This window comes from Ovis canadensis, chromosome 18 (assembly GCF_042477335.2).
Source record: "Ovis canadensis isolate MfBH-ARS-UI-01 breed Bighorn chromosome 18, ARS-UI_OviCan_v2, whole genome shotgun sequence".
NCBI lineage: Eukaryota > Metazoa > Chordata > Mammalia > Artiodactyla > Bovidae > Ovis > Ovis canadensis.
The window spans coordinates 68,477,342-68,500,354 of NC_091262.1; the positions used below are offsets into that span (position 1 = coordinate 68,477,342).

A 23,013-nucleotide genomic window follows, 5' to 3' on the forward strand; every position below is an offset into this window, starting at 1 on the left:
CTTGTTTTCTTTAAATAGAAACCTGCTTTAATTAAATTTTTATATATGGATCTGTCATAGCTCTTGGAAGCTGATACGTTTGCTTTTTCTTTTCAGTACAATTATCAGACTCCTTGGAATTATGGACAATATTATCCTCCTCCTCCAACCTGATAAGAAAATCAAATATCAGATGGAATGTGTGAAAAGTATGAAATTATTTTTTTTTAATGAGGGATGTAAACATAGTACAAGCTTGTTGTATTTGATAACTTGTCTTCCCTGTTTCTGTGTAACATGATTTGTTTAGTAATAGGGGAAAATGTCACTTAGTAGCTTACCACAGATACTATTTCCTACCATTTATAAAATTTACTTTTTATTGGAGAACTATTTTTTTGATTTTTTTGCATTAAGTGTTCTAGAATTCTTTTGCAATGCATTTGCAACAGAGTTTTGTAGCCTTAAAGGTAGGAAAAAAAAAGTGACTGCAAATCACGTCAGTGTAGGACAAGATTCTGAAAACACATAAGGGCTGGTTATTAAGGATTTACCTCCTCTAAAAAAAATGGATTTTTAACCTTTGCTGACAAGATACTGTGTGTTTTGATTATCCTTGTGAATTTGGATCTAACAGCAGAAACAATGTCTGTTAAAATATTGTCTTGGAATAGAGATAATAAATGAGGAAATGGAATGTTTGCATCCCTTTGAAAAAAAGAAAATCATATCAAAACGATGTTGTTTCAGGAGACTTTGTATTTGGAATATTCATGTTAAACTTGTGAGCAAGCTTTCATTTTGATCAAACTGATCATCTTCATTTTTGTAATAAAACTGAAGACTCATCCAGTAATTGTTATGGATTTATTGGGGGGGAATCCCTTAAATTTATATTTACCATGCTTAGTGGTTTTATTATTAAATTTATATTCACCATGATTCTGAAGTATATGTCTCTTGAATTCAGCTATTATCTTCTTGACAATTTAAATTTTGTGGCCTTTTGCTTCTTCTCAATCTCTATGCTTTTGCCTGCCTTATACAGAAAAATTTAAATATTTTAAGATGAGTGTCTCTGGCAAGGCTGTCCAGACAGATTTACTGTTACTTCCTTGGTTTGGTGAACTCTTAGTACTGGTTAACCTCATCAGAACATTAATATATTTATACCACACAAATCAAGACATTGAATACATTTTTATTGAGCCTTTTAGTTTACAACATGAGGTAAAAGGCAAATCAGTTCTCTTTAAGTGATATTTTACACAACTGTAGTAAAATATTTTAAAGTTCAAGGGTTTATAATGGATTACATTTCTTAAAAGTTGCGGGATCAAGTAAACATATTCTAACTTGAATTTTCCAGTTGACTCTTCGCTTAACAATAGTAACCAGCTCTAACTAGATACATGAGTTTCTTCACGGCCATGTTTTATTGTTGATGGTTTCTTCCATTTCAGTCAATATCCACTAATTCCACTTCAAAAATAAGTTTTGCATTTGGTGGAATTCTGTTGAAGAAGTTAAGGTAAATTTGATAAAAGTTGCCTCTTTCCTCACTCCCAATAACCTTTGTCTAAAATTAGAATTTTAGACATTGGTAACTAACTGCACAGGGAGGGCTTTACAGTTGACTCAGGGGCTAGTACATACAAACCGAGAGGTTCCTAAAACTACTTTTGAATGGAGGTCAAAACCTGACAATATAGGTTGACTAAATAAATTGCGCTTAAACTAGGATCTTCCTGCGTCACTAGGTACTCCCAGGTTAGCCACTACTTTATCAAGACTGCTACTCAGTACCTCCCATCCAACCCCAAAAAGTGATTTCAGTTTAGCTGGGTGTGTAAGTTATATTAAAGTTCACATGAGGTACAGTACCTGATAGTTGCTGTGAATTTTCAGATGTTGAGTTTGGAGAAGAGTGATTTTTATCTGACTGATCTTGAGATACTTCACATGAGACTGTAGGAGCTGCAGCTGGCCATGGGATTTGGCTAGCTGCAGCTGGCCAGGGTGAGAAGGCTATTGTATTCCCAATTAACTGTATTAATAACTGATAAGACTAAAAAGGACTTCAAATTCCCTCCTCCCCTAAACTTATTCTACCTGGTCTAACTAGTCCATTGGAAATGGAACCAACAACTAAACTACCTTCCCACTGAGCTACTGGGTTCTTCTGCTTGTAACAGATTGGAATCATGGCTCTTCTCTTTTATTAATGTTCACAATGATGTTGGACCCATGGTCTCCTTCATTTCACAACTGGTAATCCCCAACATGTGTTCCATTTCTAAGCTTTGAGAACCCAATTCAACTGCCTGAAATTATACAGTAGCATAAAATCACCATGAGTCATATTTGAATCCTACAGTGTGCTACAGTTGTTTGTATTGAGCATCTTACTCCTTGAAATTTTTCAAACATTAATAGTAGCTTTTCAAAGATAGACACTTAAATCTCAGTTTAGGTCTTGAAAATTAAGAGCTTAAATAGGAAGGGAGAAAAAAAAGATTCTAGCTCAAGTTAGAATCCCTGTAACAGCAGAAAACGCTGTCTATATTGGAGGTGTGTTGACACAGGAGCATCTAAATATCAGAAAACTGGTCTGGACATTTTCTCTCTTCTAGAGGTTAATAACCTAGATAGCATCGTGCATGCCTTTAAGTGATCTTCAACTGTTTTTTCTTTTAATTACCAAGGGAAAAAGGATACTTGGCATCAGGCTGTCCTTTCTTTCCATAAGCCCATTCTGGTTCAATCTCCAGTCGAGCCTTTTCTCCTTTACTCATAGTCAAGAGTGCTTCATCCCACTAAAGGCAAGAACATCAAATTAAAACTAATGATACCTCACAAAAAAATACATGCAAAACCAGAAGAAAGGCAAGATTACATACAAAGCATTCTGTTACAGGACTTCATTATGTCCTAAGGTAATGTCCTTGAGTGAGTCCCTAAATCTTTGTCCTTCATTGTCTCAATGGGAGAAAAAAATTTTAAGGACATATTAAACAGTTTTTTAGTATAAATACTTGAAGTCTTGAAAATGACATAATGTCATTTTGTACAAATTTGGATCTTATTACCAAAAACAAATCAACATAATGGATATAGAATGTATTAACTTATATATACTCTGTTGAAATGTAACAGTTATATAAGCTCAGATGATACAGATTTGTCACATAAATTAAGAATTTAGTTGAATAGAACAAACTTACCAGTAAGCACATTAGTCATAGAAATAGAAAAATAGCTCAACTTGATCTATCAACTTGGTATAATCAGGTAGTAAATAGTGATTTTTCAACTAAACCTTTAGTTTCAAGATGTTGTACAATCTATTTTGGGCTCTGGATAAGACTGAATAGTATTTTAGGTCTTAACCGCAGTACAGAACACCACATTGAGGGTTCTCGTGACTGCACTTAGATAGGCATTTTTGTTATTAATGTTCTTAATACAAAGAATTTAGAACAATAAGCAGGCCCTAACATGACAGCCTGATTCAGTTGAGAAGGATGATCATCAGCTCTGCTTTTTCATCTCCTTTTGTGCACTGCAATGATCAGTATAGCTCAAGCCTAACTTTCCTTTTTCTCAGTTTCCTTCTGTTAACCTCTCACACATAAGGGTGGGTAAAGGCATGCTTATATTAGAAAGATTTTTTTTTTTTTTGGTGTTTGAGCAAATTGTGAGAGGTGAGAAGGCTACAGGAAAGACTCCTAAAGCTTCTGTCAGTACTTCAGTGGATCAGGTATTTTACCTTTCTGAATCATGTATAAGTGGTACAATAGATATGTAACATTTTATAGGAATCATACAGACAGGTTTAGGAAACCAAACTTACTTGTCAGTAATTCTGACAATTACTTCATGAAAGAAAAAAGGGGTAAGCATGTAAGGAAATAATATTTGAGTTTATACTATATTACATGCTTTAAGTTATACCCATTTAATGTTTCAACAACCTTGGGGTAGGCTGTACTGTATGAAACCCAGAGAACTTAACTTGTGCCAGCTCAGTTAGCAGTGACAGTGAAGTGAAAGTCGCTCAGTCACGTCCGACTCTGCGACCCCATGGACTACACAGTCCATGGACTTCTCTAGGCATGGTAGGCTGTACTGTATGAAACCCAGAGAACTTAATTTGTGCCAGATCAGTTAGCAATGCCAGTGAAGTGAAAGTCACTCAGTTGTGTCTGACTCTGCGATCCCATGGACTACCCAGTCCGTGGAATTATCCAGGCATGAATATTGGAGTGGGTAGCTGTTCCGTTCTCCAGGGGATCTTCCCAACCTAGGGACTGAACGCAGGTCTCCCACGTTGTCTCCAGGGGAATCTTCCCAACCTAGGGATTGAACGCAGGTCTCCCACGTTGCAGACGGATTCTTTACCAGCTGAGCCACCAGGGAAGCCCTTGATATGAAACCCCAAAGTTTGTTTTTATTGTTTCCCCAAACCTAATTCATTATGTCATGCCACAGGCAGCATGGGCCAGAATATATACTGGCTCATGGCCAGTTCTACTTACCCCTCTGATAACTTTGCCTATCCCAACCTTAAAACTTAAAGGCTTGGCATTTTTCTTCTTCTTTGAACCTGTAAGACAGATTTTCCTTATAATTAATGATGAAATTAAGTTCCAGTTGAAAAACAGTGATTTAAGTCTTCAAATTGATTTCAGAACTTATCTTGCTATGCATCTGAAAATAAAAATTCAAAAAGCCAAATAATTCATCAAGAAAATTTTGGATGTAAAAATAATTATGGTCTAAAGGAGGGAGAGGGAAAGGACCTATATTATACCATTAAAATAACACTATTCTGCCTTTTATATTAGAATACAAATGCCCGAATTTGAGGCATTAATAAAGATTAGACTAAGCTTTATTTTTTGCTCTGCAATGACCAAAAGGTCTTTATTTACATGCAGCCAACATGTAGTGAAGTGAAAACCTCTTACTAGTATTAATAAGTCACAAATGCAAAAGACTTCTGGAAAAAAAGTGACAGCCAGAAAAAAAAGGTACTGCCAACACAAATGCTTTGCATGCCTTACAGCCAAAATGATCAGGTTACATTTAGACTTACTCATTTGAATTTCAGACTTACTCGTTTGAATATTAGTATCAAAAACAGTCCCGTCTTGTAGTGTTCCTGTATACCAGCAGTGAACAACATCTCCCTTTTTGGGAAAGTTGGTTTTATCTCCTTTTTTAAGAACAGATTTTGTATATTTTGGTGGACCCTAGAAACAAAAAAAACAAAACACAGTTGTTAACTCATGTCCTTTTTTTAGCAGGAGGACAAAGAGAATACTTAACACGGCCAACTGTGACCTAAGTCCAGTCAGAGTTTCACAGATTGGGTAACAAACTATTTTGCCTCTGACTGACCTCTCAAGTTAAAAACTTCACTATCTCATTTTAAGGCTGTGATGAGAATATTAGTAACTGTTCAGCTGCACAGTCGTGCCCGACTCTGCGACCCCATGGACTGCAGCACACCAAGCTTCCCTGTTCCTATCTCCCAGAGTTTGCTCAAACTCATGTCCATTGAGCCGATGATGCCATCCAACCTCATTCTCTGTTACCCCATAACTAGCATATCTGTAATTTCAAAAAACTTCCAGCTTCTCTGGAAACCAGTGTTCTTTTGATAAGATTAATTATGCATCAAACAATAAAGTGAACTAGTTATTCCCAAGGTCTGAAACATTACAGGGACGTCACTGGCAGTCCAGCATTTAAGACTCCATGCTTCCACTGCAGGGGGCGTGGATTCAATCCCTGGGTCAGGAAGATCCCCTGGAGAAGGAAGTGGTAACTGGCTCCAGTATTCTTGCCTGGGAAAACCCATGGGCAGGAGCCTGGCGGGCTACAGTGCATGGGGTTGCAAAGAGTCAGACATGACTTAGCAACTAAACAACAACAACAAAAAGCTTTTAGACAAGGTTCTTTGCATTAAGATAAATAAAAGGTAGAGATAAATATAGACATCATGTGCTACGGGAACTTCTGACTTACATAAACAGTGAAGTCTGGGATGGTAAAAACTTCAGAGAAAGTGATGAGCCCAAGACCTGGGCCTTGAAGGGGACACAGAACTGACAAACAGAAGAAATTGAGAGAAGAAATACACTAAGCAAGAAATAAAAGTATGGACAGTTTACTGACAATGAGCAGACATTCGTGACTGAAAGTAGTAAATATGGGGCTGGGCAGGGGCCAGACATTGGACAGTTTTGTAGGCCAGAGATGCAATCCAATAGAAATAAGAGAGTCACAAATGTAATCTTAAGTTGTCTAGTCACCACATTAATATTTCAACATGTAATCAATATTAAAGTATTGAAATATTTTACATTCTTTTTAAAAAATCATACTAAGCTTTGAAATTTCATATTTTATACTGAAGGCACACTTCAATTCAGAGTGGCCACAAAGTGCTCAGCAGCCGCATGTGGCTAATGACTGTTCTGGACAATGCAGTTCTACACAGTATGGAATTACTGAAGATTCTTGAGCAGGGTGAAGTTTGCAAAATATTTTAGAAAGCTTATTAGTAGAATAGCTATTTGGAGCTGAATGATGAAGAAAGAGACTGAAGGCAGATTACTGACTTTTTCCACACTCCAGGTCTGAGGCCATGGAGTCCCTGAGAATCAGAAAGGAATGGATGAGGATATGAGAGAGATCTTTGAGAGCCTTAGATCTGAGGGAGACATAAGGAAAAGAAAACCAATTCAGAGAGCTTTTAAGCTGGGAAGAAGAGAAGAGTTACAATTATTAGTGTGTATGTTGATATTTTGGTAAAAGAGAACAAAGGGGGATATAATGAGAAAGGAATAAGACAGTTGAGAATTTGTGTGAAAATGTCAAGAAGTTTATGTGGGCAATGGATGGGGGATTGAGCAAGGGATAGTATAAAAGTTGCTGAGTGGCAATGAAACTAGAAAACATGCTTAGCTGATTTTAAGAATTTATACAAAGCCCAGTAAAAGGTTTTATAATTCTATTTCTTCACAAAGCTTGCTCTGCAGTCCCAAAGCATGAAGAGAAAGCAGACAGCAGGGACCAGCACAATACTGGCCCAGAGGTTATGGACCCCAGGCACCAGGATGACAATGAGAGTACATGAGAAACAGAGCTCAGGCTGACCAGTTAAATGAGATGAAAAGAGGGCTTGAAGAAAAGGATATAGTTTAGGAGTCTCACAAGATCTCTCTAACTGTCTCCAACCCTTACAACTTTTACTTTTAACTCAATCCCTTGATATATTATCTGCCACCTCATACCTCCCTCACTCTAATTTTCTGGAAGATAATCTACATTGCCAATTGCTTTTGTAACCCTTCTAGTAATTATTACACTTCTGTTTACCTTAGTAGCTGCAAAAATTTTGCCCAGTATATAAAACGTTTTATCAAATTACTATTGTCACTGATACTAACACTGCTCGGAATGAGTGAGCTTAGTTACTAGCAAGATATTATCAAAAGTGGCAAAATTTAGCTCTACTGAAGCTTTCCTAAGAGCTGTCCTTAGCTCTAGAAAGGCTGTCCATTAGCAGAAAGAGTTTTATCTGGTTCTTCCAACCTTGTTACAAAAATGTAAAACCTGGGTTGGGAAAGATGAGGCAGATAAACCCACATCCCGTAGTGAGGCTTGAATTAATTACTTCCATTGCCAAGGACATCATGTACAGTAGAAAAAGGCTAAAAATAATCAAAAGGAAGTTTCTTTCACTCAGTCCAACTTGGCTATAGAATAGGATCTTAAAATAGCTCTGAAAGCTCAGAACTTCTGGCTAGACACAGAGGCAATGTAAAATACAAAGTTAGAGGTATTTCACAGGGAAGGCTTACTAACTGTAAACCATTGGTTCTTAGGGTTTTTTTTCTTACTGAGCACACCAAAGGAAGAAAACACATTCCAAATCAGTGTTTGGCTCACGGAAAGTGGCCATATTCAACCCCATCTTATTATGAGAAACCAGTGCTGTAAAGCAAATACTTTCTCTCATTCACCTGAGAAATAAAGTAAGAATACATTATATACAAACCTCATCCAGAGTCTCTTCAGACTTGGTTTCTTTGGGTTTATCTTCATTAAGCTTCACATTTTTCACCTGCTCAGACACTTTACTTATACTTTCAGTACCCTTGAAACGCTGTAAGGAAAATGATCTCATGTTTATCAGATTCATTCTGGTTAAAAACAAAACTCTTACGGAAAGCATTTTAATCAACAGCCTATGTATCTCAAACTATCTCACAAAATAAATTCTGAAATGAGACCCATACCCTTTAGAAAGACCAACTCAGACTCACAGATATGAAAACTATTCAATTAATTCTTTTGTGTGTGTGTGTGTGTGTGTGTGAAAGGTGGTCATTTCATAGTTAACATACATCAGGAAGAATTTCTTGAAATCTGCTTTTTTAAAGGCTCAGCCTAGAAGTGAAGTGAAGTGAAGTCGCTCAGTCATGTCTGACTCTTTGCAACCCCATGGACTGTAACCTACCAAGCTCCTCTGTCCATGGGATTTTCCAGGCAATAGTACTGTAGTGGATTGCCATTTCCTTCTCCAAGGTATCTTCCCAATCCAGGGACTGAACCCGGGTCTCCAGCATTGTAGACAGACGCTTTACCATCTGAGCCACCAGGGCAGCCCAAAGGCTCAGCCTAGATCTAACTTTAAATTAATTAATGAAATGCAGCTGATTTTAGATTTATAACTTTTCAGCATCCTCAAGAATTTGCTGACTTAATTTAAGCTTTATTTTTAAAAACTCTGTTCTCATTCAAAATATCAAAACATCCGGCCATATGGCACATTAGCCATGCTAAATTTGACAATCCATTTATGATTATAGTTAAGAAAAAGTGCAAGTGGAAAAACATCAACATAATCTGCAAGTAAATGCATTTAAAACTTCTTTTGGGAATAAAATATCTAAAGTGATATGATGATAAGTACTCACCTTACTTTCAAAAAGATGGTTATAGGCTGTAACCAAATGGTCCTTATTAGCTGTCTTGGCCACATTTTTAATGTTACCTAGTAATTTATGTTCTGCAAGAAACTGTAAAGAAAAAATTTTGGTTAGTCAAAATAATTTCCCTTATGTAAGAGAGGATGTAAAACTAGAAAATGAACTTTTATGTTAGCAATTATGAAGCAAGTATGTTTTCAATCATACTAATGATAAATGAAACATTTTATTTTATACTGTGTGTGCATGTGTTAATCACTCGCTCTGTCAAGTCCAACTCTCTGCAACCCCATGGACTGTAGCATGCCAGACTCTTCTATCCACGGAATTCTCCAGGCAAGAATACTGGAGTGGGTTGTCATTACCCTTCTCGAGGGGATCTTCCCCAACCCAGGGATCAAACCCATGTCTCCTGCATTTCAAGTGGATTCTTTACCATCTGAGCTATCAGGGAAGCCCAGTGATAAACGAAACATCATATTTTACACTCTACTTCAGAACAAAAACAAGATTTAAGGAAGGTTAAAAGAAAAAAAATACTGTTTACATATGAGCACACTTTTAACAGCAAGCACATTTTGGTAACTGGGCAAAGCTACTCCCACCAGGACGTTACCTGGCCCCTGCCCTGGGAGCCTCCAGTCATGTTGGGTTTAGCTATCTTGACATATATGTAACCCAATCTTGGCACACCCAAAAGCATTGTTACACAACTCTGGATACATAGTGTTTGAGTGTATAGGCTGTGGTATCAGACCATTTAGGTTAAAATCCTAGCTGTCTGATCTTAGACAAGGGATTAAGCTGTCTCAAAGGCTCAGTTTCTACATCACGTTGAAAGATCAATAACAGCATCCTATGTCAGAGGCTTCTTGTAAAGATAAATGTAGTAATCCATTCTCAGTCACACAGAAGAACTCAAACATAAGACTAAGTTGTCAGATGAACACCAAAATACCACACTGAAATATCAAATCATCAAAGTCATGTACCTTCATCTTGAAATTGTATTTCATCTACTCTATTATTTCAGGGAAATATGAATTAGCTTAAGAGAAAATAATTCCACTAAAATGGTACAATAGTATAAAGTGGTATCTCTGAGGCATGTTCATTTCACCCTTGTTTCCCCAAACAATGTAGTTCTTGCTGTACATGTTGTAAAGTATTTGCGGATGTCAGGATTATCAATCAGGAGTATGAAACAAGAGGGACAATAACTGGATCAATACCTCTCCTTCGAAATCCTGCAAAATTATAAACTACAAGCTTCTCAAAAGAGCCCAGAAGCAATTTTTCTAAATGAAGTTTAGGAATTAAGTTAAAAATGGTTGGGATACTACATTTAGACTGTGGCTTTCATTTTCCCTATGTGGGAGATGCTGAGGGCACACAAATTTATACAATCGTTCAGCAATTTAAGATATTTGTGCTAAATCGCTTCAGTCGTTTCAGATTCTTTCCGACCCTATGGACTGTAGCCCGCCAGGCTCCTCTGTCCATGGGAATTCTTCAGGCAAGAATACTGGAGTGGATTGCCATTTACTCCTTCATAGCATCTTCCTGACCCAGGGATCGAGAACCCGGGTCTCTTAGGTCTCCTGCATTGAAAAACGAGTTCTAATTTAAGATATGAATGATATTAATTTCCGAAGGAAAAAAAAGCCGTCTGACAAAAATAACTTTTGACTACAGAGGATGGTTAAAATGGAGACTGTACTGAAAAATGCGGGACGTAAAAGTATTAAGAATGTCAAATAGATTTCTTAGTTTATAACAATAGAAGACCACTGTATACAAAATACGCAAATAGCTCCACTAAACATAAGAGTGAAAAGGTCATTTGAAGGGTCGATATTTTAAAAGTTAATCCGCAAACTATACGTTGTAAAAAAAAATAAAAATCACACTTAATAGTGTTTAGTGTTCGGTAATCGACGAGAAAGACAAATCGCAATCCGAAATCTTTTCCCTAGTAATATACACTCCCCTCCAGGGATCTCAACTAAGCCTCCAGTCCTCGGGCTCCCATCTCAACCCCCAATATCTCCTGGGTTCCTTCTCTTTCACGGCCTCCACCCTCACTCAAGGATGTCAGTAAGGTTCTAAATCTCCGATTGCTGCGTGCCCCAAAAGATAAAGCTGCTCTACTCGCCCAAGCAGGGCCGGCCTGAGGGGCGGGAGCGCGTCTCGGCAGCGCACGCGGGGCCGCTCCGGCCTTCAGGCCGCGGGCCGCCTGAGAGCGAGGGCGGGGGCACGGAGGAATACGGAATGTATGGGCATCTACGGGGGGGTGAAGTGTCCCTAAGCCGCACCAGCCCGGCCGCCCCGCCAACTCCGGTACCGAATCTGAACCGTGATCCTGCAGAAACTTGATAATGTCCTTCTTGGGCAGCTGCTCGCTGCGCAGCTGCTCCACGGTCCAGGCCCGCTGCGGAACGGCGGCCGCCATCTTCCCCCGCTGCCTCCGCTTTACTGAGCCGGCCCGCCTGGCTGCGGCATCGCCCCGCCCCAGGGGCGTGGCGTGAGTGCCACTCGGAGCTCGAGGGGGCGGGGCCACCGCGATACCCCGCAGGATTGGGGCCAGTGTTTGAGCGACGTCAAGGCTGTGCTCTGCGGGCTTCTTTGTTGAGTCCGGGGTAAAACCCGCTGAGGTGGCCAAGAAGACTGACTCCGCAGAAAAGCGCGAGATATCATCTGTTCTTAGTTGGGACCCTTGTGAGGCGACGACCGCCGGTGGTAGCGATTGTTTACCGCCCATTACCCACATTTGTATATTACCGACAAGCTGCTGTGCATATAAAGTCGATAATCTGTTTGAAGAAAACAACAGTATTCAGTCGTCTAATCTCATTTTACCTAGTTCTATCCTAAAAATTCACACCTGAATTGGCTCAGTCCTTGTCCATCAGAACAACCTATATCCTGCCACTTCCCTTTTAAACCTCACACAAATGAAACTACAATAGCAACTTGTTCCCTTTCCCTTCCCAAATACAAACACACGATAAACAGTTTGTCTAAAAGCAAGTCCAGACACTTGACCAAATAAAATAGAGTAGAGTAGCTACACACAAGATGATGCTTGCTGATGGTGGTGATGAGGGGGTGACATTATTTGTGGTCCAGAAAACCTCATGATGTGTGCGTACTTTTCCTCAGTGCACAAGGAAACAAATCTACAGAGATTACGCAAAGTCGCCAGGTTTAGAGTGGAGAAATCCGGAATTGTATCCAAGTCGGAGGTAGAATGCTATCGCTAGAGTAGAAAAATATCACCCAGACGCTGATTTTACTGCTCTATATCGTTTATGAAGAGGTAATGATGGAGCATCAGGACATTTTTTTTCCTGTGGAATTTTCCAACGAATATCAGGACCATATCATTCACTTCCCTTTAAACAATAAAAACATTAAGATAGGAGGTTGCTACTCCTGAAAAAGAGAGCTGGCATTTTGTTTTCTCAGTCTGGATAAAGAAATGAGGTGTTAAGTAATTTTATCTAAACACGTTTGTTTTTCACCTCATCTACCGATTTTAAAACACAGCCAACAACAAGGAATAAGGCACGTTAGATGCTCAGTAACGTTAAGTTTAAAAAAAAAAATGGGTATGCATTGTTTCGGGACCTCAAGGTTATTTCAATTCAGTTCTGCCGCTCAGTCGTGTCCGACTCTTTGCGACACCATGGACTGCAGCAAGCCAGGCTTCCCTGTCCATCACCAACTCCCTTATTTACTACATCATTTTAAGCAATATCACTCGACCCATGACGCCAGGACATATAATCACTTATTGAAAATGGAACCCAAATTTAGAGTCGGTAAAAAAATTGACAAGGGGACAAAATTTAGAGTAACTCCACGGTAATGCGCATGCGTCTCCTAGAGGACCGCGGGGTTTCCGGGAAGACCGCCAATCATATTCCCCACGCAAACTCAGTGGTGCGCTTAGAACAGGATAAACTGGCCTCAGTCCCGCCCCCTGGTTCCTCTATGTTTTTTACGCTCAGGTAACCGATGGGGCTTGGAACGGAGGCTGTTGAGCTGCAGCAGCTGCTGGCGTCTGAGGGGAGCCTTCTGTGGTCGTCGGCCTGATGAGCGGACGGCAAAGAACGCTTTTCCAGACGTGGGGCTCAAATGTTTCTCGGTCCACTGGGGCTCCGAGTTGCAACTCTGGAACTGAGCGGCCTCAGAGCACAGGCATCTCCAGGGCGCGTTTTCCTGCAGTGGCAGAGGCGGCAGGGGCGGCCGAGGCTGAGCCCGAGTCAGACGATGATGTGCTGCTGGTCGCGGTGTACGAAGCAGAGAAGCAGCTGAGTCTAGAGAATGGCGGGTTCTGCACTTCAGCGGGCGCCCTGTGGATTTACCCTACTAATTGCCCAGTGCGAGACTACCAGCTGCACATCGCCAGGACCGCCCTGTTCTGCAACACGCTGGTCTGTCTGCCCACCGGGTTGGGAAAGACCTTTATTGCCGCTGTGGTCATGTACAATTTCTACCGCTGGTTCCCTTCTGGCAAGGTGGTTTTCATGGCCCCCACGAAACCCCTGGTGACACAGCAGATCGAGGCTTGCTACCGGGTGATGGGTATCCCGCAGTCCCACATGGCCGAAATGACAGGTATCTTAGAAACACTGGACTAACTTGAAATTAAGAGCACCCAGGGGAAAGGACGTATTCTGATGAAACTAGCGCCAAAGGAATTCCAGACCCATGTGGAATAGACCCCAGATCACAGTATGCGTATTTTACTTCTTCTCTCTTGAAACATCATCTCCTTGTAGCAAGTCCAGCTCTAATAGAGTTGCTCTATTCAGTCTTCAGAGAATTTATGTAACTTGTCAAAGCATTTTGAAGTGGTTATGTGTGTATACCCCATTGGTAAGTGGAAGTGGGGTTTCTTGCCTTTCTTGTTCAGAAGGATTTCCCAGGTGAAGAATTTTCTTCTCTTCAAGTATTATGTCATTTTACAAGGATTCTCTAAAGGCAGTCTAGTTGTGATTTTCCGTAAAAGCGGGCATTGACATCCGGACCACAACAAAGCTTTAAAATGTTGCTTTCTCATATTTGTCAAACTAGCACCTTGGAAGCAGATCACCAATGCAGGAATGCATTCTGAAAATAGGCTAGGCTGTTTATATGTTATAGGTAAGTCTGAAGTTTAGAATGTGCTGTGCCATGTCACTTTTTTTTTTTTACAGGATCTACTCAAGCTTTCACCAGGAAGGAAATCTGGGGCAGTAAGAGGGTTCTTTTCCTTACACCTCAAGTCATGGTAAATGATCTTTCTAGAGGAGCTTGCCCAGCTGCTGAAATAAAGTGTCTAGTTATCGATGAAGCTCATAAAGCCCTTGGAAATTATGCTTATTGCCAGGTAATCTTATTTAAAAGTATTTTATAGTGTAAAATATTGTTGTAGAGCATTTTGGGGAATAATTTTTAATGATGGAAGTTACTGATGGCATTACTATTATGAAAAGCTTTATACCTATTATCTCAACAGAAATAGAAGGTGATAGAAATAGCTTCCTTCATCCATTGAAATCAGTGTCTCTGCTGGTTTCTTTTTTGTTGTTGTTGTTATCTTTAAGAAGACCATTAGTGTCAGATGTAGATGAGGAGAAGCTCCTTGATCCAAAGTAGGGTATGGATGGACACTTGAGTCTAAGAGAGTAGTCAAAAGATTGGTAGTGGATACGCATTGTTATTCCCTGTCAGGTAAAACAGTAACTGAGTTATTGTTTTGAAAAATGAATGACATAATGTATGTAACATACCTACACTGCCTTCCAGTTAAGTACTATGGGAATATAAAGTACAAAAGTGAGGAGGTGGGATATGGCTGGAGAGGCACTTAACATCAGGTCATGAAGGCATTTGTATTCTATGCTAAGCAGTTTGAATGCCCTTTGTAGGTCTTAGGGGATGTAGATGGTAGAGACTCAATGAAAAATGTTTAGCTGGGGTGATACTTAGGCCTTAGGAAGCATCACTACTGACAAAGCTAGCAGAGGTGATGGAATTTTCAATTGAGCTATTTCAGATCCTAAAAGATGATGCTGTGAAAGTGCTGCACTCAGTATGCCAGCAAAGTTAGAAAACTCAGCAGTAGCCACAAGACTGGAAAAGGTCAGTTTTCATTCCAGTCCCAAAGAAAGGCAATGTTCAAACTCAAACTACCACACAGTTGTACTCATCTCACACACTAGCAAAGTAATTTTCAAAATTCTCCAAGCTAGGCTTCAATAGTACATGAACCGAGAACTTCCAGGTGTTCAAGCTGGATGTAGAAAAGGCAGAGGAACCAGAGATCCAATTGCCAACATCTGTTGGATCATAGAAAAAGCGAGAGAGTTGCTTTTTTGCCTCTCTTGTGTCTACCTCTGCTTTATTGACTGTGCCAAAGCCTTTAGCCGTGTGGGTCACAGCAAACTGTGGAAAATTCTTCAAGAGATGGGAAATCAGACCTCCTTACCTGCCTCCTGAGAAATCTGTATGCGGGTCAAGAAGCAACAGTTAGAACCAGACATGAAACAACAGACTGGTTCCAAATTGGGAAAGGAGTACGTCAAGGCTGTATATTGTCACCCTGCTTATTTAACTTATATGCAGAGTACATCATGGTAAATGCTGGGCTGGATGAAGCACAAACTGGACTCAAGATTGCCAGGAGAAATATCAATAACCTCAGATATGCAAATGACATCACTATTATGGCAGAAAGCAAAGAGGAACTAAAGGGACTCTTGTTGAAAGTGAAAGAGGAAAGTGAGAAAGTTGGCTTAAAACTCAGCATTCAAAAAACAAAAATCATAGCATCCAGTCCCATCACTTTGTGGCAAATAGGTGGGGAAACAATGGAAATAGTGACAGACTTTATTTTCTTAGGCTCTAAAATCACTGCAGATGGTGACTGCAGCCATGAAGTTAAAAGATGCTTGCTCCTTGGAAGAAAAGCTATGACCAACCTAGACAGTATATTAAAAAACAGAGACATTCCTTTGCCAGCAAAAGTCTGTCTAGTCAAAGCTATGGTTTTTCCAGTAGTCATGTATGGATGTGAGAGTTGGACCATAAAGAATTCTGAGCACCAAAGAATTGATACTTTTGAACTGTGGTGTTGGCAAAGACTCTTGAGAGTCCCTTGGACTACAAGAAGATCAAACCAGTCAATCGTAAAGGAGATCAGTCCTGGGTGTTCATTGGAAGGACTGATGCTAAAGCTGATGTTCCAATATTTTGGCCACCTGATGCAAAGAACTGTCTCCTTGGAAAAGACCCTGATGCTGGGAAAGATTGAAGGCGGGAGGAGAAAGGGATGACTGAGATTGAGGTGGTTGGATGGCATCACTGACTCAATGGACTTGAGTTTGAGCAGGCTCTGGAAGTTGGTGTTGGATAGGGGAGCCTGGCATGCTGCAGTCCAGGACACAACTGAGCGACTGAACTGGGGTGATACTTCAGATTTAAAAGAGATTAGAGAGAAGGGTAAAGGCAGGGAGTACAGTGAGGGGTCGGGGGAATTTAAGATGACTCCCAGGCTTCAAACTTGGAAGATTGTCAGGATGGTGATGCAGTTAGTCAAATGGAATTCTGGAAGCAGAGAACATCTGAGGTACTGTGGAAGGAGTGAGTGCAGTTTTAGATTGTTGAATTTGAGGTGTGTTTCAGGAATCTAGGAGTAGATATTCAGTAGGGAGGGGGTGACGGAGAAGTACAGATCTCAGTGGAAAGTTCTGAGGTAGAGATACAGATTTGGAAACCATCAACATATAGGTGGTAGGTAGTTAAAACAGTAATAGCTGGTGATACTAGGGACAGGGAGTAGAGTCAGCATAGAAAGAAAGTTTATTTTATTTAGTGCAAAGAGATGAATTTTACTGCCAGTTTGTGATTTTGTAAAGCAGTTTTGGGGGGACTTTGAGTATTATATCTCTGTATTTTCCTCTTGAGAATTGTCATCTTAGAGTTGCTGTCAGCCAGGAAATGGATATTTTTTCCATTCATGTCTTTCCAAGTTAAATTAATACCCAATGTGTTAAAAGTTTCTGCTTGGAGAGGGGCATTTATAAAATTTTATTCTAACTGTATGGAATTTATTTTGTACATTTACCTTGTATTTATGCTCTGTCTCTCAGTTGTGTCCAACTCTTTGCAACCCCATGGACTGTTGCCCATCTGGCTCCTCTGTCCATGGGATTCTCCAGGCAAGAATACTGGAGTGGGTTGCCGTTTCCTCCTCCAGGGGACCTTCATGACCCAGAGATCAAACCCAAGTCTCCTGCATGTCCTACATTTGCAGGCAAATTCTTTACCACTGAGCCACCTGGGTAGCCAAAGCTTATATATAGCAACTTAAAAAAAAATTTGCTTATTCTGGTCACACTGCTGGTTTGCAGGATCTCAGTTCCCTGACCAGTGATTGAACTTGGGCCATGGCAGTGAAAGCCTGGAATCCTAGCCATTAGGATTCCATTGGGAATCATTAGGCAATCAGAGAACTCCCTTTAGCAAATTTATTTTCAAATAATGTCTTGGTATTAGGTGATTTATTTTTTTCTTAACTACAAGGCCTAGGCTTTTATTGAGTACAGTGAGACATGACTGACTTCTTTACTATCTAAATAGCACTGCAAGTTCTTTTAAGATTTTTTTTTTTTTAATGTGGACCATTTTTAAACTCTTTATTGAATTTGTTACAGTATATCTTATGTTTTTTCAGTATTGAATGTTTCACAGTATTGTTTCTATGTTTTTTGTTTTACGTTTTTTGGTTTCTTTGGCTGAGAGACATGTGGAGTCTTAGCTCCCTGACCAGGGAGTGAACCTGCGCCCCCCGCCTTGGAAGGCAAAGTCTTAACTCCTGGACCTCCAGGGAAGTCCCAAGCAATGAGAGTTTATACTGCATTGAATATTCCAGATAGCTTCCAACAGGCACACAGCTTGTTGAAGAAGGTAGCTTCCTGGATTACAAACACAAAACCACTTCTACAAAATGTTTGAGAATCCCTCCTGGAAAGAAAATAATATATCTGGGATTTTATCTTTTATCAGTTGTTAATTAGGACAATTATTCTTAAGTCTCCTCCATTAAGTTGTTTTTGTTTTTTTTTTTTTGGCCCTTGCAGCAAAAGTGCAGAGCCTTAGCCACTGGACCACCAGGAAATTCCCTATAATGTTTTATCTTTGCTATCTATTTTGTATCATGTTATTAAAAACTCTATAAATGGTATTTTTTGAGTGTTAATCAATATTCAGTTTGCATTTCATTGATTTCATCATCGATGTGGGTAAAAATTAGAGCAGTGTTAAGATAACCTGGTTTTAGCCCTATTTACAATAGTAAGACATGGAAGCAACCCAGATGTGCATGGACAGATGCTTGGGTTAAGAAATTTGTCATGTATATATGCCAACTGTGTGCTACACACACACATGTACATACGTACATGCGTACATACATACACACACTTGGTGTCTCACCTGGTAAAGAATCCTTCTGCAGTGCAGGAGGCTCGGGTTTGATCCCTTAGTCAGAAAGATCCCCTGGAGAAGGAAATGGCAACCCACGCTTGGAGAATCCCATGGACAGAGGAGTCTGGCGGGCTACAGTCCGTGGGGTTGCGAGAGTTGAAAGCAACTTAGTGACCAAACCACACACACACGCACACACACACATACAGTGGAATATTACTGAGCCATAAAAAGAGGGAAATACTTTTGGCACTCAGTGAAATAAGTCAGAGACAAATACTATACGATATTAGTTACAGAAACAGACTTATAGACATAGAAAACAAACTTAGTTACCAAAGGGGAGAAGGGAAGGGAGAGAGACAAATTAAGGGTAGTATGGGACTAACAGATACAAACTACTATATGTAAAATAGATAAGCAGCAAGGGTTTACTGCAGAGCATAGGGAATATGCCCATTATCTTATAATAATTTATAATGAAATATGCAAAAATACCAACTCACTATGCTCTATACCTGAAACTAAGTATTGTAAACTATACTTCAATCAAAAAATAATAATCTGCTTTTAGTTTCCTCCAGCTGATGTGAAACTATGGATACTAAAAGCTGTTCTGCAACTCAGTTTACTTAGGGTCCTTTGATTCTGTATTAGGGCATATGTGATTCTGGCAGATTATACCAGAAGTGGGTGTTAAATTCTAAATGCAAAGCCCAGAATGATGCTTTGGTGCACTGAGGAACTGTTTTAGGATTTAAAAGAGGATTTAGATTTTAAGAATTATCCCAAATTAACATTATTCTTTCATGAATAAACTTAATTTAAAAATTGTGAGCCTTCCACCTGAAATCTAATTTCTTTAAAATTTCTCCTAAACAAAACTTTTTTTCATTTCAAATCTAATTTCATGTTGGTATTTTTTTTCTATTTTTATGTTATAATTTATCTTAATCTGGCAGGTGTACATATGGATATAGCTGTAAGACTAGACTGTGACCTGAACAAGGGAGAATAGACTTGATCTTTTTCTACCATTTGCTCTTGAATTATCCCTCTGCATATTTTGATTTGCCTCGGTATAGGCCTTGATGTTGTAGCTTTATATGCAAAAATACACTGAATAGTTTAAAAGAAACCCTAAAGTGTTTCTCATTGGTATAGAGTATAAACCTAAGTCATTTGCTCTTCAGACAACATAACTAATGATGGTTCTTTCTGCTAGCCCATCAGTACTCTAAATAAGGAACAATGATAACGAACCATATATAATAGCTTGTTGAATTATCTTTACTTTTGTGTTGGATAGATGAAATTAAATAATTGTTTTTTTCTGTTTCTTAAGGTTGTAAGAGAACTAGTCAAATATACGAATCACTTTAGAATCTTGGCTCTTAGCGCCACACCAGGTAGTGATATAAAAGTAAGTAAAATTTATTACCATTTAAGAAAATAAGAACTTTTGTATGCTACCAAATCAGTTTCCCATTCTAGTATTTAACATCAGGCATACAACATTTCTTATAAGATGCCTTCCTTTTCTATGGTTGCAGGAAATTATCTGCATTAGTAGTTTTCAGACTTCAGCATGTCAAAGAATCACTTGACACTGTTAAATTGTTAGTGTTTTCAGTTCTTTTTCAATTTCATCTTGAAATGACTTTAGACTTCCAGAAAATATGCAAAAATTAAAGTCTCTGTATATCCTTCACTCAGCTTCCCCTAATGTTATCATTTTATATAATTGTAGTCAAATGATCAAAACCAGGAAATTAACACTGGTACAATACTAGTGACTGATCTGCAGGCCTTATTTGAATGTTGCCAGTTTTCCCACCAGCTTCCTTTTCTGCTCGTGGGTCCAGTCCATAATCCCACACTGCCTTTAGTTATCTTGACCCCTCAGTTCCTTCCCAGCTGTGCCGGTTCCTCCTCCTTTTCTTGTCTTCTGTGACCCTGAGACTTCTGAAGAGTGGGGTCAGTCGTTTTGTAGAATATCCCTGAATTTGCAGTTGGCCGACGTTTTCTTAGCGCTTCCCTGTTGGCTCCGTGCTGACTGGAGTGAAACTGTGTGTGCGTTTTTGACAAGAATACCCCAAAAGTGATGCTCTACCTTTCTTAGAGCATCGCATCAGAGAATACATGATAATTTGTCTTTTTATTGGTGCTATTAATCTTGACTTGGTTAAGATGATGCCTTCCTGGTTTTTACATTGTAAAACTGCTGTTTTTCCCTTTGTAATTAAGTTTGTTGTAGGGGAGATACTTTAGCACCCAGTGATGGTTCTTGCTTGCAACAATCATTTCTGTGCTGTTTGCCTAATTATTATTTCCTTTTTTTTTTTTTACATTTCTTTTACATTTTTAAATTTTGAATTCTTCTGTAGTGAAGAGCTGCCTTCTTATTTATTTTTATTTCAGTTCTCTACATCAATAGGGACTAATGGAGATACATATACATATATATATATATATGTATATATAAATATATACATATATATATATATATAATGAACTACAGTCCAGTACCATCACTAATAATCTTTTGTTCACATTGTTTTAGATTTGGCTACTGGGAGTTCCTTGAAGATGGCTCCTGTGCCTTTAAAAAGCACTCTTTTGCTTGTTTGTTTGTTTTGAATACTCCTAACCTACTGGGATCACAAGATATTGTACGCTCGTTTAGTATTTTTCCTGTTCCCTCTGTGGAATGAACCATTTCTCCAGGGAGCTTGGGTGTCCTTTATCGGAGGGTGGTGAAAATGCAGATTTTGAGCTGTGTCCCATGCCACTCTAATTTAGTAGTTCTGAATGGTCTTTTGTGTTGGGTTTTGGATAACTTCAAAGATAGCTTTCAGTTCTGCCAAGCCGTAAGACTTTTTTCCTTTTGTCCACACCTCGATTACTTTTAGAAATTTCTGTTCTTTTGTTTCCTGCCAGCCTTGTTTAAACATGCTTGATGGTTTTTAGTCATCTTTTAAGTCTCTTCTTAAATATCGCCTCTTCAGAAAAACTCACTCTTAAGCTATCAAAAGTCAACTCTTCCTATCTTGTGATTTTCTTCTTAATATCTATCACAGTCTGTTATTCTTTTGCTTGTTCACTGCTGTCTTTTTTAGCTCCTGCTGAATTAGTAGCTACATGAAAGTAGGGATTATGTATGTCTTGATATCTCTCACCAGTTCAATATCTAGCATGTGGGAGTTACTCAAATATTTTTTCAGTGATTAAAAGCACTAAAGTATTACTCAATTTTATAAAATGGTCATACATTTATCCTAGATATTGAATGTTTGTGGACCTTAAGTAACTATACTCTACTACTATATTAGGCATTATACTAGGTGTTGGGAATACAAAAGATGTGATTCTTGCCCTAGAGTACTTTTTGTCTGAAAGCCCATGAGGTTTTTCTAGTTTTAAAAAAAAAAAGAGTTCTTAATTTCTAGATACTTTCAGGATTCTCTCTCCCTCCTACCATCTATCTATCTATCCATCCACCTCTCCCTTCCATTCTTTTCATTATGCTCAGGAGTACCGTGGTCTAATGGTACAGCAATTATACCAACAGGTTTTTTGTTTTTTCTCATATTCTGTATTTTTACAATTAAGTTCCTTTATAAGCTTTGGTTGAATGAAATTTAGCTTTAGAAATGTATTGACATATATATATATATAGATTTAAATGGAAAATATTTCACTCATGTATTTAAAAGATTTTTACTGGCCACACCACACAGCTTGTGGGATCTTAGTTCCCCGATATTTAACCACTGGGTTGCCAGAGACTTCCCCCCACTCATTTATTACTAATTAGTTCAGTGTAGGACCTGTTCCCTCAGTTTCTTAGCAAGCCAATTAGTAAAGTATTCCTGAGATACAGTTGTATGCTTTAATACTAAAGGGACTTCTCTGTTTTCCCCATTAAAAATCAGTGAAAAAAAAGTATTTGCTAAGGAATCAGGAAGTCTGGGTTTTAGTTCTGGCTCTAAAACTAATATATTTTGAGGATTTGGTTTGCTAATCTCAAATTTCTCTTTTGTCTGAGTCTTTATTGATAGGAAAACACAAAACTATATTGAGGAGCTTGCTGGACATTTACTAATATTCTTATATCTTGGATGCTTGGCTTGAAGGGCAACATGCAAGAAAGATGTTATAAAGGCCTTTTTCCTCTGTTGCTCCACTTCTGATGTGCTATACTTTATAGTTTTAAAAATATTTGAAGATAAAAGTTTCTAAATTTTTTCAAAAATGTACTGCTATCTTATTTTTGTTAGTGACAAACTAAAACATTTAACAAGTAATATAATATATAATTGTACTTAATTGATTTTCTGTAGGCTGTGCAGCAGGTTATTACTAATCTGCTCATTGGGCAAATAGAGCTTCGTTCTGAGGACTCTCCAGATATTTTGCCATACTCTCACGAAAGACGAGTTGAAAAGCTTGTTGTTCCTCTTGGTGAAGAACTTGCAGCTATCCAAAAGGCGTATGTACAGGTAAGCCATTTTTATCATAATTCAGGGTTTGTTTTTTAATCACTTATTCA

General features: G+C 38.8%; 3 protein-coding genes across 8 annotated transcripts in view; 2 read left to right on the forward strand and 1 right to left on the reverse strand.

The window, feature by feature from the left end:
* The window catches only part of PRPF39 (pre-mRNA processing factor 39), a 35,038-nt gene extending 34,203 nt beyond the window's left edge, over nucleotides 1-835 (forward strand). For all 3 annotated transcript variants that reach the window (XM_069558793.1, XM_069558795.1, XM_069558794.1), the window contains one exon: nucleotides 97-835. In XM_069558793.1, coding sequence (XP_069414894.1) covers nucleotides 97-153 — 57 coding nt within the window. In that variant the 3' untranslated portion in view covers nucleotides 154-835. The remainder of the gene's footprint in view (nucleotides 1-96) is intronic.
* On the reverse strand, nucleotides 460-11,940 carry FKBP3 (FKBP prolyl isomerase 3). The gene is made up of 7 exons (XM_069558797.1): nucleotides 11,329-11,940; nucleotides 8,973-9,074; nucleotides 8,051-8,158; nucleotides 5,099-5,234; nucleotides 4,518-4,585; nucleotides 2,698-2,795; nucleotides 460-1,493 (listed from the first exon to the last, which is right to left on the reverse strand). The coding sequence occupies exons 1-7, from the start codon at nucleotides 11,752-11,754 to the stop codon at nucleotides 1,439-1,441; spliced, it is 993 nt and encodes a 330-aa protein (XP_069414898.1). The 5' UTR covers nucleotides 11,755-11,940; the 3' UTR covers nucleotides 460-1,438.
* Nucleotides 11,941-12,869: 929 nt separating this feature from the next.
* The window catches only part of FANCM (FA complementation group M), a 60,975-nt gene continuing 50,831 nt past the window's right edge, over nucleotides 12,870-23,013 (forward strand). For all 4 annotated transcript variants that reach the window (XR_011250169.1, XM_069558802.1, XM_069558803.1 and 1 more), the window contains exons 1-4: nucleotides 12,870-13,607; nucleotides 14,189-14,361; nucleotides 19,807-19,884; nucleotides 22,805-22,963. Coding sequence is in view for 3 of the 4 variants with exons in the window: in XM_069558802.1 (XP_069414903.1) it covers nucleotides 13,082-13,607; nucleotides 14,189-14,361; nucleotides 19,807-19,884; nucleotides 22,805-22,963 (936 nt within the window). In the remaining variant the exon portion in view is untranslated. The remainder of the gene's footprint in view (nucleotides 13,608-14,188; nucleotides 14,362-19,806; nucleotides 19,885-22,804; nucleotides 22,964-23,013) is intronic.